General features: G+C 42.9%; 1 protein-coding gene across 1 annotated transcript in view; it reads left to right on the forward strand.

The window, feature by feature from the left end:
- The window catches only part of LOC144493997 (cytosolic 5'-nucleotidase 1A-like), a 59,354-nt gene that overhangs the window by 18,417 nt on the left and 28,158 nt on the right, over positions 1–12,779 (forward strand). Inside the window, exon 5 of the mRNA XM_078213571.1 lies at positions 2,317–2,433. Coding sequence (XP_078069697.1) covers positions 2,317–2,433 — 117 coding nt within the window. The remainder of the gene's footprint in view (positions 1–2,316; positions 2,434–12,779) is intronic.

The raw sequence follows: 12,779 nt of genomic DNA on the forward strand, positions 1-12,779 counted from the left end.
ATCTTCCTCTAATTCCTATTGACTCCAATTTTGCTAGGGCTCTTTGATGTCATACTCAGTTAAGTGCTGCCTCGATGTCAAGGGCAGTCACTCTCACCTCAGCTCTGACATTCAGCGCTTTTGTCCGTGATTGAACCAAGGCTGTAATGCGGTCAGGACTGAGTGACTCTGGCAGAACCCAAACTGAGCATCAGTGAGCAGTTTGCTCAGCAAGTGCCACTTGATAGCGCTGTTGATGACCCCTTTCATCACTTTAATGATGATCGAGAATAGACTGATGGGGTAGCACTTGGCTGGGTTTAATTTGTCCTGCTTTTTTGTACAGGGCATACCTGGGCAATCTTGCACATTGCTAGACAGATGCCAGTGTTGTAACTGTCCTGGACAAACTTGGCTAGAGAGTGGTGGCAAGTTCTGGAGCACAAGTCCAGCAATGTGGAAAATCTATGAGTGAGAGCAGCAAAATATTCTGAATGGGTGGATGAACAAGCTGGAGGTCAGGAACACATGCTATAGCTGGGTTGAAGAATCACTGACAAATGGATTCCAAGCACTTCTGGGTTTCCGTGCGTTACCAGATTCCCTGATCCTTCAGCAAATTTGCCCAACTGGTTATGATCACACTTACATTAAAGAATTATGCAACAGATGAATGTCGGCTCCTTTAATATAGTTAAATTGCCCTTCCTCTCAAAATGTTATGCTGTACCTTTGATGTTTCTACACCAAAGAAATGAACTCCATTCTATTCACAGCCCTTACGATGTCCTCCTAACATTTGATGCTTTCAGCAACCAGGAAAGATGATAAGTTGAGTGTGTCAGGATCTTGTACAAAGGTTGCGGGGCAGCACAGTGGCACAATGGTTGGCACTGCTGCCTCACAGTGCCAGTGACAAGGGTTCGATTCCCAGCTTGGGTCACTGTCTGTGCGGAGTTTGCACATTCTCCCTGTGTCTGCGTGGGTTTCCTCCGGGTGCTCCAGTTTCCTCCACAGTCTGAAAGACGTGCTGGTTAGGTGCATTGGCCATGCTAAATTCTCCCTCAGTGTACCCGAACAGGCACCTGAGTGTGGCGACTATGGAATTTTCAGAGTAACGTTGTTGCAGTGTTAATATAAGCCTCCTTGTGACACTGATAAATAAACTTAAATAAAATAAACTTAAACATATGTTTGGACTGAGTATTTTAAACCTCTTTCACATCAATAAAGATAAAAAATAAAACATCTAGCAAGTTGTATAAACAATATGGAAATCTAAACACAGATACTTTAATAATTATCGAGGATGTCTTTTAGCATTTTGCTTGACAGTATTGAAGGAGATCTTATTGAATATTGAATTTACTCCGACACAGGAGAAGAGCGTGAGTCAGAACAACTAATTACTTACACAGTCTGTAACACAGAAAATATCAAAGCTAATTAAGGAAATCCTCTAGTTAATTACATGCCAGTCTTGCCACCTATTACAACAGCAGACATTCCACTAAAATAAGCCTTACTCTTGTCTGAAGAACAGCTTTCCACAAATCTGAGATATAAATGATCATGTGCAGTAAACACGCAGTATCAATCACTATTGAATTCATCCCACAAGAGGGGCCTGAAACTTCACAGCCCTTCTGACATACCAAAGTCCAAAGATGTGCGGGTTAGGTGGATTGGCTGTGCTAAATTGCCCCTTAGTGTCAGGGGGATTAGCCAGGGTAAATACGTGGATATGGGGATAGGGCCTTGGTGGGATTGTGCTTGATGCAGACTTGATGGGCCAGATGGCCTCCTTCTGCATTGTAGAGATTCTATGATTCTATACTCCCACCACGGATCTGGTAGCAGTGTGGTGATGGCCTGCAATTCAGTTAGGATCTGGATTCCAGGCTTCAGTGTCAGCTTTCACAGGATCCTGGTCAAAAAAGGACAAATTGATTGCGGAAGGGGCAAAAGAAGGAGTTCCTCAGGATCATGGCCTGGATTGTGACCTTGCCTTAAAAAAAAACATTTTTGTCTGCGATTTTATTGCCCCCACCCCCACTAAGAAGAGAGCTGACAGGGAAACCTTGTTGCATGGTTTTAGAAGTAAAGGAAGCTGTATGTTAGACTCACAAAATGTTGGATGGGGTAATACTGAATGGAAAGAGCGTTCTGTTCTGCCATAACCACCCACATACCCACCATCATTCATTTCTCATCTTGGTAAGCTCTATTCAAAAGTGTTAGGTAGGGAGATGGTTTGGGTTTCGTCTGCGGTAGTCATTTGAAGGGAGGGAAGCCCCAAATTTACAAAGCTAAATAGCTTTCTTTCTGTCATTTCAGGAATTGCAGCAGCCACAATGTGTCATCTTGACAAAGATACTCAGCTTTCCGAGAAGCAGCTAAGGGTGGCATTTGATGGGGATTCCTTTATTCAGCAAGAACAGGACAATAAAAAGGGTTATATGCTGTCAAGTTCACCCCATGATTCCAGGTCAGCATCACAGGTATGAATTACTGTTAAAACAACAAATTCTTTAGTCGATGTGGGATTTGGATGATTTGCATCAGACATGAATATTTATAATCTGTGGCATTTCCAATTCAAAATTATTTTAAAGGGCTGACTTTATAAGTGCCGGCAGAGAGCCTTTCTTGCACGTTGCACATATCAGGAAATCACAGCTAGGCAACACACAATTTTCTGCCCATATTGATGGATGGTTGCAGCCTCCAATTGGAATTGTAAACTCAAAATTGGCTCTCACGTGTCAAAGAATGAAACCAATTTTCATTGTTAAAGAGATTATCTGCATCAAAGTTTCTATACTTGCACACCAAGGAATGTGACAGTACATGTTTTGATTGTGGCATGTCTGACTTAGCCAAACAGTAATCTGCAATGATTTCTTGTTGATGAGAAGATGTTGAGACAAGTGCATTTCTTATACGTTGTATTTGATGACTATGTTATCAGTGCTCAGCAGTTTATGCATCATATTTAGTTACAGCAGCCTTGAGGTAATGGGATGACAACCAAACACTTAGTGCTTTTGAAGTTCCCCTCTACTATTGGAGCTTATTTAAGGTAACAGGAAGTCCATTGATTTAAGTGCATATCCATGGCAGGATTTCAAGGTAAATACATGATAAACTATTGTAGGTAGACAACTGTGCTCTTGTTCAGCGAACTTAGCTCATGGCTTTATTATAATAATCTCAGTGGTTGTTGAGATCTGAATAATTTATCTGTGTAATCTCTGGGGCAGACGATCAGCTAACCTTTATATCTAATATTATTAATTAGGTCATAAACTGAACTGATCTTCAAGTCCAAATTTTAGGAACCATTTCAAAAACTAAGCAGCAATTTGTCCAATTCTAACAATTAATAAATAAAAGCCAGGGGATTTGTCAGAAATGTTATTTCTTCTTCCAGTTTTCATTTTTGTCACTTCCATTTGTTATTGGGTACATTTCTTTGTCAGTATTGTCTATATTTATTTTTCAAAATTCCAAAGCTCCTGGTTTCCTTTCCTTTGACCTCCAGACCAAACTGTGCTTCCAACTCATATGGCGGAATTCTCTGATCCTGTCCGCCACGGTATGGGAATTTCCCGTCCAAAGTCAATGGACCTTTTGCTGTCAAATTTTCCATCCTGCTCTATGTATAATCACTAACACCAAAACTTATCAACTTAATAACTGATGAAGTTATATGCCTTTAAACCCAATTGCTGTAATTATTGTGTGGATGTGTGTGAACATCTCATTGTTTATTATTTTCTGTCTCCCCTCTTCTTTTTGAGTTGTTCCTTCTATATTATCTGTCATTACCTTGTTTCCCTTATTCTCATTTATGCATGAGGACAACAAATGGGATATGAAGATTGTGGCATATTAACACAGCACTTGGAAGTATAAGAGTGGGATCTTTTAAAGGATTTTTATTTAGCTGAATTTTTCAAATCTATTTAAAGTTTAAAACAAAATTGCAACAATTTTCTGATTGTTACCTATGTCATGAATGAACTGGTGAACCAGAGTTAAGAGTGAGCTTGGTATCAAGGAAGGACATTCCCCTTCGTCTATTGGAATATTGAAAATGTTCTTTCCTGCCCTAAACTTCAATGTTGTTCTGAAGACAAGATTTTGGCAACACGAGGAGAGATTTGGTTTTTTACCTTGGAGGATATTCATAGATTTCTCAAGGCAATGAAAGAGAAAATAGACACGATTCACAATGAGGTCACTTTTGTGGGATTTACCTGCATGCTGGTGAACAGTATATGTTATCTCGACGTTGAAAGGGTAGCAAAACAGAGCTAAGCGTTGTTAACCATATTTGTGCTGGCTTGAATGCCTGAGAATATTAAGCAGGATGCTATTGATTCTCATCCAAAGAGCACAGTCGCCAATAGGATCTAAAAGCAGTAAGTCATATTGGAAATCAAAATGAGAAGATAGGTTTGAGTTTTTTTAGCATTTGATAAAGTTCCACCTTGCGGACTAAAAGAAAAAAGATTATGGAATTCCTGGCATATTGGCTAGCCAGCTTGAAAACTGGCTTGGCAACGAGAAGCATGCGTTTACGATAAATGGAAAAATCTTTGGGGTAAAGATAAATAGAGTTCCACAGGGTTTGGTCTATATCCCTGCTTTCTATGTATTATTCATACATGTTTTATAATGTTTCTGACATTACACCATTGACTGCATTTCAAAAAAATACTGCATTGACTGTAATGCTTTGGGACATTCTGAGCTTGTAGAAGATGCTATATATTTTTCATGATTTAGAAGAGAAAACTTTTGTAATGTTGTAACATTTTGCTGATATCAAGATATCTGGCAATATGATGAGAATAAATAACATAATAACAGATAAGAAATAACATATATACATACATATACAGCTTCCAACAAGTATCTGTGTCAATTAAACATGAGATAAAGAAAAGAAAATGTAAATAAATGTATAGTGCTGTATAATAGAATAAGAAAAGTCAAATATACATAAAGAAAGGGTGTTGTTTAGCAATTGTAGAAACCATTGGAGAATCTCCTGGCTGTTATTGATCATTGCTACATATTCCAATGACTAGATTGAAGGAATTGCCTGTATAATAATAAATTACAGAAACAGATGATGCAATTAAAGATTTACACTGAAATTAGATTAACTGTGCCATTGGGTAGAAAGATGAATGGCAAATTATTTTTGATACTGATAAATATAAAGTATTGCACATTGGCTGGAAGTGTGAGATATAAATGGGATGAGGGACCTTCAGTGCTGGAGTCGTGCTGAATAAATTAATTTTATTGTCTACACAATGTGGTCGTTACATTTTTGGATTTTATGGGTTTATCAACAAGTCATTCTTCATGGACCAAAATACATCTTCAGCTACTTTACCTAATGAGTATTTAGGTACTCAGTAGTGAAACCAGCCCTACCATTGACATACCCACCTGCATTCAAACACTATGTACCATTAGCGCTGTCTCATGAATAACCCTGGGGACTGTTTGGGCTTTGTAGCTGTGCTCACCACTGATGTGTCCACTATCTAACTAAAGTAGTCATTCACAGAAAAGGTTTACTCCACCCACTACCATCGGTCACCAGTGTGGCCATCTGACATCAACCCTGTGACATACCTGAATTGAAAAGTTCCATGCCATCAGCCGTATAAGTATTATTGGACCACGGGACCATAATCATTCTAGTAACTACAGAATACTACAACCACAGCCATAGTACTTTTACCTTCTACAGGCAATCTGGAAAGAAGCTGCTTAGGGTCTGTGCCCCTAGTTAGTCACACCAGTCCACGACTAAGTGAACGAAAATGAAATAATCCTCTGTGTAAATTCTTGTGAAATATATGGTTGGCATGTTGGAACAGAAGTTCTGCTCTCTGGATAGATTATGTGCAGTTCTGCTCTGTAACTCTAAGAAACATTGTTCGTATCCAGCGTGTCCTGCATAATTTTGCTCTGTAGAGAGGAGTATTTATTCGACACAATGACCAGCAAGACAAGCCTGAATTCTTGGAAGAGGGGTGGAAGGAAACTGAACAAATGACCGCTGCTCCACGGCCAGGAAGGCTAGTCCACCAGTTCCCAATTTGTAGGACTTTCTTGTAATGGCTTCACTTACTGCCCTACATAATAGGAATTAAATTAAACATTATTAATTATCGAAAGATGAGTTACCAGTCCTTGACCTTTCATTGAGCTTCATTGGAACTCTGTGGCTGATCATGGACAGAAAGGTCAGAGTGGAATTCTCCCACCTGGGACCAAGCCTCGTGGCGGGAACTGGGAATGTTTCCCGCTGCGGAGGCTGATGGGTAAACCCATGGTATCTTCTGGCCCCTGCATCATTAGTTATGCAGCTGGGTGTTTCCTGATATCCTGCATGGCGGAGTGGGCTGGATGGCATGTGCCCCACCATCAGATCAGGGCGTCATATTTAAAAGGCACCCAGACATCCACTGTCAGAACAAACAATGGAGGTGTCAGGAAGGGGAGGTGAAGGTCCAGTTGCCAAAGTTCAGTCATGCCTGCCTGTGCGTCTTCCTGAACCGGGTCGAGGTCTGGAGGAATATACTGTACCCGGCTGATGGATGGAGGAGGCCCAGCAAGGAAACAAACCTTGCATGGCGCGCAGGTGGCTGATGCTGTCAGTGCCCAGGCAGTACAGAAGAGGCCAGCATTACAATGCCGCAAAAGGATGAATGAATTCATTTGCTCCGCCAGGGTGTGTGAAACCTCATGTAAATCACAACGAGGCCAGGACGTCAGGATTCATGGGCTCAATGGCAATAGCACAGTCATGCCTCAGAGCCACACTGAAATACATCCACTCTGTGGAGGAGTGACCATTGTGCCTCCTTCATTCCTTCATACTTAAATATATAGAAAATACTAGGCAGGGGAGGGTGAGGGAAATGGGCTTCAGTGCAGAGAGCACCAAAAACCCATGTAAATCGGATACCTGTCTGAGCCTCACCCTTGCATGTGGATGGGCTCAGCACTCTGGAGGGAGCTGGTTCCCAATTCTTCTGACAACTTACATCCCGGTTATGCCCTGCCACACGCAGAATTGAATTAAATTGCAATGGACAAATGGATGCAACATACAACTCCTCTCCACCTCCTCTGTTAGCTTTGAGCAGGAGAAGGTGAGGCACAGCAGTCGAGAATGGGAGAAGACAGGAGGAGGGTGTCCATATATGAGGCCTCTCACAGAGTTCAAAGAATGGGCAGCTCAGCTGGCAGGCATGGAACAGGGCTGGGCAATTGGAAATGGGGAACTTGGACTTGGGCATCTACCCAGTAAGGACCCATCCATGGTATAGAAACCGAAGATTCAAATATGTCTCCATGTCAGAGCTGCCTTGCTGTCTTCTCTCTCACTTCCAATTGCCTCCAGGAAGAGACCATGGCCGGAGGATGAGGACTCTGTGTCAGGCTTCAGCCGTGGAGTGAAGAGGAGCCAGGAGAAAGGAGAAGAGAAGAGATGCTCACCTACAGAGACTGCACAGCAGTCACCCACTCTCCACCAACCCAGGGATACATACTTGGATGATATTACTTCTAGTTAGGAAGGTTTTCACATTCTGGTGGTCACTGCACAGACAGCTGTCTGCAGTAGGACGTGGCAGGGTCAGTCAAGCTCCCTCGCACTCGGAGGATTGCTGGAGAAGAAGCATGCGAGGTCCAAATCTGATGACAGAACTCCGGAATTGGTCTTCCAACTAATGGTGGTGAGTCAGGAAGAGGCTGAGGTGTTGGAGGCCCTCAATGGAGTAGCACATAAGTCAAAGGAGTCTTTCTGCCTGCTCTCTGATAAAGCTGTGTCCACATGTGCCCGCATCAAAGTCTCCATGAGGAAACATGGCGGACAACATGGAGAACCTGGTCCAGCAGAATTCTCAGTTTCTGCCGGAGATGCGTGTGGACCTGTATTCCATCGCTGCAGCCAGAGGTGAGTTTGGCAACGTGAGAGGGGGATGGGGCACCTACGTATCCTTCAGTTACCCGAAGTGAGGAGGAGCAGCAGCTGGACATACAAGACACTTAGAGGTTGTCCACTCCCTCTGAATCCCTTGAGCTTCTGACCTCTCCACCCTCGTCCTCTGTCATCGCAGAGGGAGCACAGGCCTACAGAAAGACAGCCAAAGGAAGCCAGAACCCTGAGGTCTCCAGAGAGCAGCTGCCAAAATCATCAAAGAAAAGGGCCAACTAGCCATCAGGCTGCCTCCACACCTGCTGCGGATGTTGTGGGAACACTTAGAAGAAGTGGTAGGCCATGGAAAATAAAGACATTTTGATCACAACTGGTTGCATGTGTGAACACTTGATTGTCACAATTCTAACTTTTGTAAATATAATAATCATTTTCACTGCCATAATGTTCACTATCTTTTTCAGAGTGGCCCATAAGGCTTAGCATCCTTCACCCAGTTCCTATCCCCTTGCCCATCGACACCCCAGCACCTCGCCTATGCACCAGGGCACAGAGTTCTTTGCCAGCCATGTGCCCTCCCGTGAGCTAAGCTTTCATCTGTCATGTCCCAGGTCCCTAGCATCGTCAGTACTCTGTGCTGGGATTCCCTTATAGTTGTCCAGGTGAGATGACCTGCATCTCCGCCCAACCATTGACCAGACAACGCTCAGCCCCCTGCCACTCACACCCTTACTTCATGCATCCCATTTTGCTTGAAAACTAATTGCTAGTTGCAATTATGGACTGCACGTTGACATCTGGATGTCGCTTCATATTATGGTAACTGAAAGTAGTTTAGCCCTTCTACGTAGACTGAATAAAAATCAACACTAGAGGGAGTAGAGTCTAACTCCTCAGATAAGCTTAAAAAAACAGCTTGAATAAAGATACCAAAAGATTGTTTTATCTGAAGAGATGGAAGAGCACCAGTGAATTCCGGGAAATATTTCTGCTGTCTCTTGTCTATTAGTTGATATTGAATGTATTGATTATTAGTTTGACTGGTTGGACATGAGGAAGTCTGAGAGCAAAGTATTGAAAATGCATGAAAGGGCAACTTCAGGAATCTATGTGACTCAACATAACCAAAGGTGTATGTGAGAAGATGGAGCTACCGCATACGTTTATTCATTCCATGAGACTGAAGTTCATTTAGCTGCCCGAGCAATGGAAGATTAATACATTTAAAGGAGAACGAATATTGGACAGACTTCTTTCTGTACAAGCTATTAACCCATCCTTTTCATCTCAGGAAGAAAATGCAATTGTATTTTTCTCACTGACATTTTTGGAGCAGAGGTTAACTGACCCAGCATTCCTAGCTGGCTACATTGTAGGTGCTGAGATTTGAATCAGTCTGATATCGAGCTGCTGCCAGTGGAGTTGGCATTTGCTATTGGGAACCGGTTTCTGGGGGAGTGCACTGCTGCAGGAGCTTAAAGGAGCAGGCTCTACATTTCATTCCTTTCCTAAATAATGTTAAGGATGCAGCAGTTATTTGACATTGGGCAGGGGAGGAGGAGGAGGCTAGTCCAAGGAATAGTCCAAGTACAGAGGAAGGGTTTGATTTTGGCAATCTTTGTCATCTTCACTCACCGCCTCTGGATAATGCAGTGCTTGAAGTTGTTCCACAGCATAACCAAAGCAAAGGAGTCACACTGTAACAATATAGACTGAGAATCAAGTTTTACATTTGCAATGACCTTACCCTAATTCTGTCACCATATACAACTTAACAGAAATGTGTCAGTGATGCCTAAATATCCACACCCTTGCCTTACAAATGTACCTTTGTGCACAGCCCAATATAAGTGGAAGCAGTGAAAGCATCCCACAATATGTAGCTGCACTGTTCCTACATCTGTTATTGCTCCATTCTGGGATGCTAACTGACTGCTGAGTTTCACTCCAAATAATGGCAAGTGGCAAGTTGTCAAACTCGATACATTCTTCTTAAGGGAGAAAACAGCAGATAATCAATACCAGCAAACAACCATAGCTGGTAATAACCAGGAGCCTCTAGCTCCTGGCACTCCATTTGTTGAGCAATCCTGTGAAGGTTCGAGCAGATATAGAGATGAAGCATTGACAGAAAAGAAAGCAGGAAGTGAGGCAGCACCCAAAGGCTGATGAGAACATTCATCTTTTCACCTCTCTTCAGAATAATGACCCCCACAACTTGCCTGGACTTGCAAAATCTCACTGGCTGTCCTGCCTGGAGACAATACACATCTCTTTAACCTGTGCTTAATGCTCTCTCCACTCACATCGTCTGTACCTTTAAGACTTGATTAGCTGTAAAGACTCGCATTCCAATCATTATTCATTATTCTGTAAATTGAGTTTGTGTCTTTATATACCCTGTTTGCTGTTTATGAGCAGATCTCCCACTCACCTGACGAAGGAGCAGCGCTCCAAAAGCTAGTGGCGTTTGCTACCAAATAAACCTGTTGGACTTTAACCTGGTGTTGTTCGACTCCTTAGAATGGAGTCGGTCATTCATCTTCTTGCGGCATTGCACCCCTGTCGTCTCATGCAGGCTGCTGCCACTGACCAGTGCTGCGACTGTCTCCCAGATAGGATGTGTCACCTTGTTTGAGGGTCTCCTGCCAGCCCTGGGTTATATTGTTGCCCGCCTCTCCTCTATGGCATCCAGCATACGGGTGAGGGGGCCCCACTGTGAATCGAGGAGTTGCTTTCATCGCTGCTCTCCTCCTGGTTTGAATGACAGCAGGTGCTGTGGAGTTATGAATGCCGCCCCCCTTCATTGAAGAACTCAGATGACTCCTCAGGTACGGCGCGTCTTGAACTTGCTGAAATCCTTTTGCGAAGTACCTAAAAATTGGAATCCAGATCGCACCACCGTACCGATTTTCACGCCATAAATGTCACTTTGGGCGGACGTTTACCGTCACATCCGCCTGAGTTTTCCGAGCCTCACCCGTCCCCGGAATCGGGGCGGGCGTGCCGGTAAAATTCCGCCCTTTGGCATTTCTTCAGGAAATTCTGCCCAAAGTCTTTTTTTTTCGACATTGTCAGGTCAAAATCTGGAATTCCCTACAGAACAGTAATCTGGGAGCAGCATCAGCACAGGATTGCAGCAGTTTGTAGAGAAGTTCCACTATTATCATCCTGGGTCAAAGGTGGCAGGCAATAACATGCAGCTTTGGTATTGTTGCAATCCAAGAACAAATAACAAAAAACTTCTGGTTGAATGTAGCAGCGCTGGATAAGTTACCTAATTGGTAGAATGCCTGAGTGCACAACTTATTCCTTGAGGAAAAAGAAGATTGTGTGTTGTCACCTGCCACAGAGTGACAGCACATTATTTCGCAATGAATTTGCAGCATCTCCCTGGCTTCAGATTTGTGGAACCTCATATAGTTTTCAGTGCTTTTAATGTAACAGTCTTTGCCTGCAAGATATTGGTTCAATACATCCTATTCCCTCATAACACTGGCCCACTGAGGCTTCTTAAAAAGAAGCATGCAAGAAAAAGTATAGAAGTCTGAGATTACGCACCAATCGACTCAAGAACACCCTCTTCCCTGCTGCCACCAGACTTTTGAATGGACCCACCTTATATTAAGCTGATCTTTCTCTACATTCTAGCTATGACTGTAACACTACATTCTGCACCCTCTCCTTTCCTTCTCCCCTGTGTACTCTATGAATGGTATGCTTGTCTGTATAGCACGCAAGAAACAATACTTTTCACTGTATCCCAATACATGTGACAATAATAAATAAAATCAAAAAGCTTTGAGAATGTGTCCACAGTCCTATCCATGTGAGCAATAAGATCTTTACAGGAAAAATGAGAGGTGCATCATGCATCATTTCTTTTCCCCGGAAGGGTAGGGGATTTTAGTTAATTCGGGCAGCATGGTTGGTGCAGGCTTGGAGGGCCGAAGGGCCTGTTCCTGTGCTATAATTTTCTTTGTTCTTAAATTTGTGTGTTTAAGTACTAGTTTTCGAGCAAAAAATTAAGGAATCATCCAATATGAGTGCGTTGTTGGCTGAGGCATAAGTCTGTGTGTTGTAGATGTACCATTTAAGTACACTGTTGGAAGATAACAACACAGTCCTCTATCTTGGCAAACTTCTTCAGAAATGTTACATTTCTTTGGCATTCCATTGCAGAAACTGCATTAATGTGCTTTTTCCTGAGTCGCTCTGTTTGCAGATTGCTGAGCTGGGTGACCCTCAAATCCAGAAATGATACAATGTCTGGCTGGAAATATTTTCAGAGTGACCGGCAGGGCACACTCAGTACATTGACCTGTCTCTGCCTCTCCTGGGAATGCACAGTAAGAAGTTTAACAACACCAGGTTAAAGTCCAACAGGTTTATTTGGTAGCAAATGCTACCATCTCCTGGGAATAGGCAGAATCCTGGCTCATCCCAGCAGAGTAAACATCGAAAAAGATCAAAATTAGACAAGTTGCAACCAATGTGAAACGCAGATGCTTATTTAAGGAGCTACATGTTTCATTTTCGGCCCAAGGAATCTTGATGACCACATTCCCAGAATATAATTTGCAAGCAGCGGGCCCACCCACCAACAGTATGTAAATGAAGGAACTTCTCAAAAGGTCCGCATTCCATGCCGTAAGTTGGACTGCACCAGGGCAAAAGCTGCCACGTCCTACTTCAGAATTTCAATCCTTTGTAACATTCAGCAGCTCCCACTGGATCAATCTTATTAAACTCCCCACAACCCCTGACGAATAGAACAATCCCAATTCATTTCTATCTGTTCCACTGTTTCTGAATATTTCGATTT

Source organism: Mustelus asterias, chromosome 5, assembly GCF_964213995.1.
Source record: "Mustelus asterias chromosome 5, sMusAst1.hap1.1, whole genome shotgun sequence".
In the NCBI taxonomy this organism is placed as follows: Eukaryota; Metazoa; Chordata; class Chondrichthyes; order Carcharhiniformes; family Triakidae; genus Mustelus; species Mustelus asterias.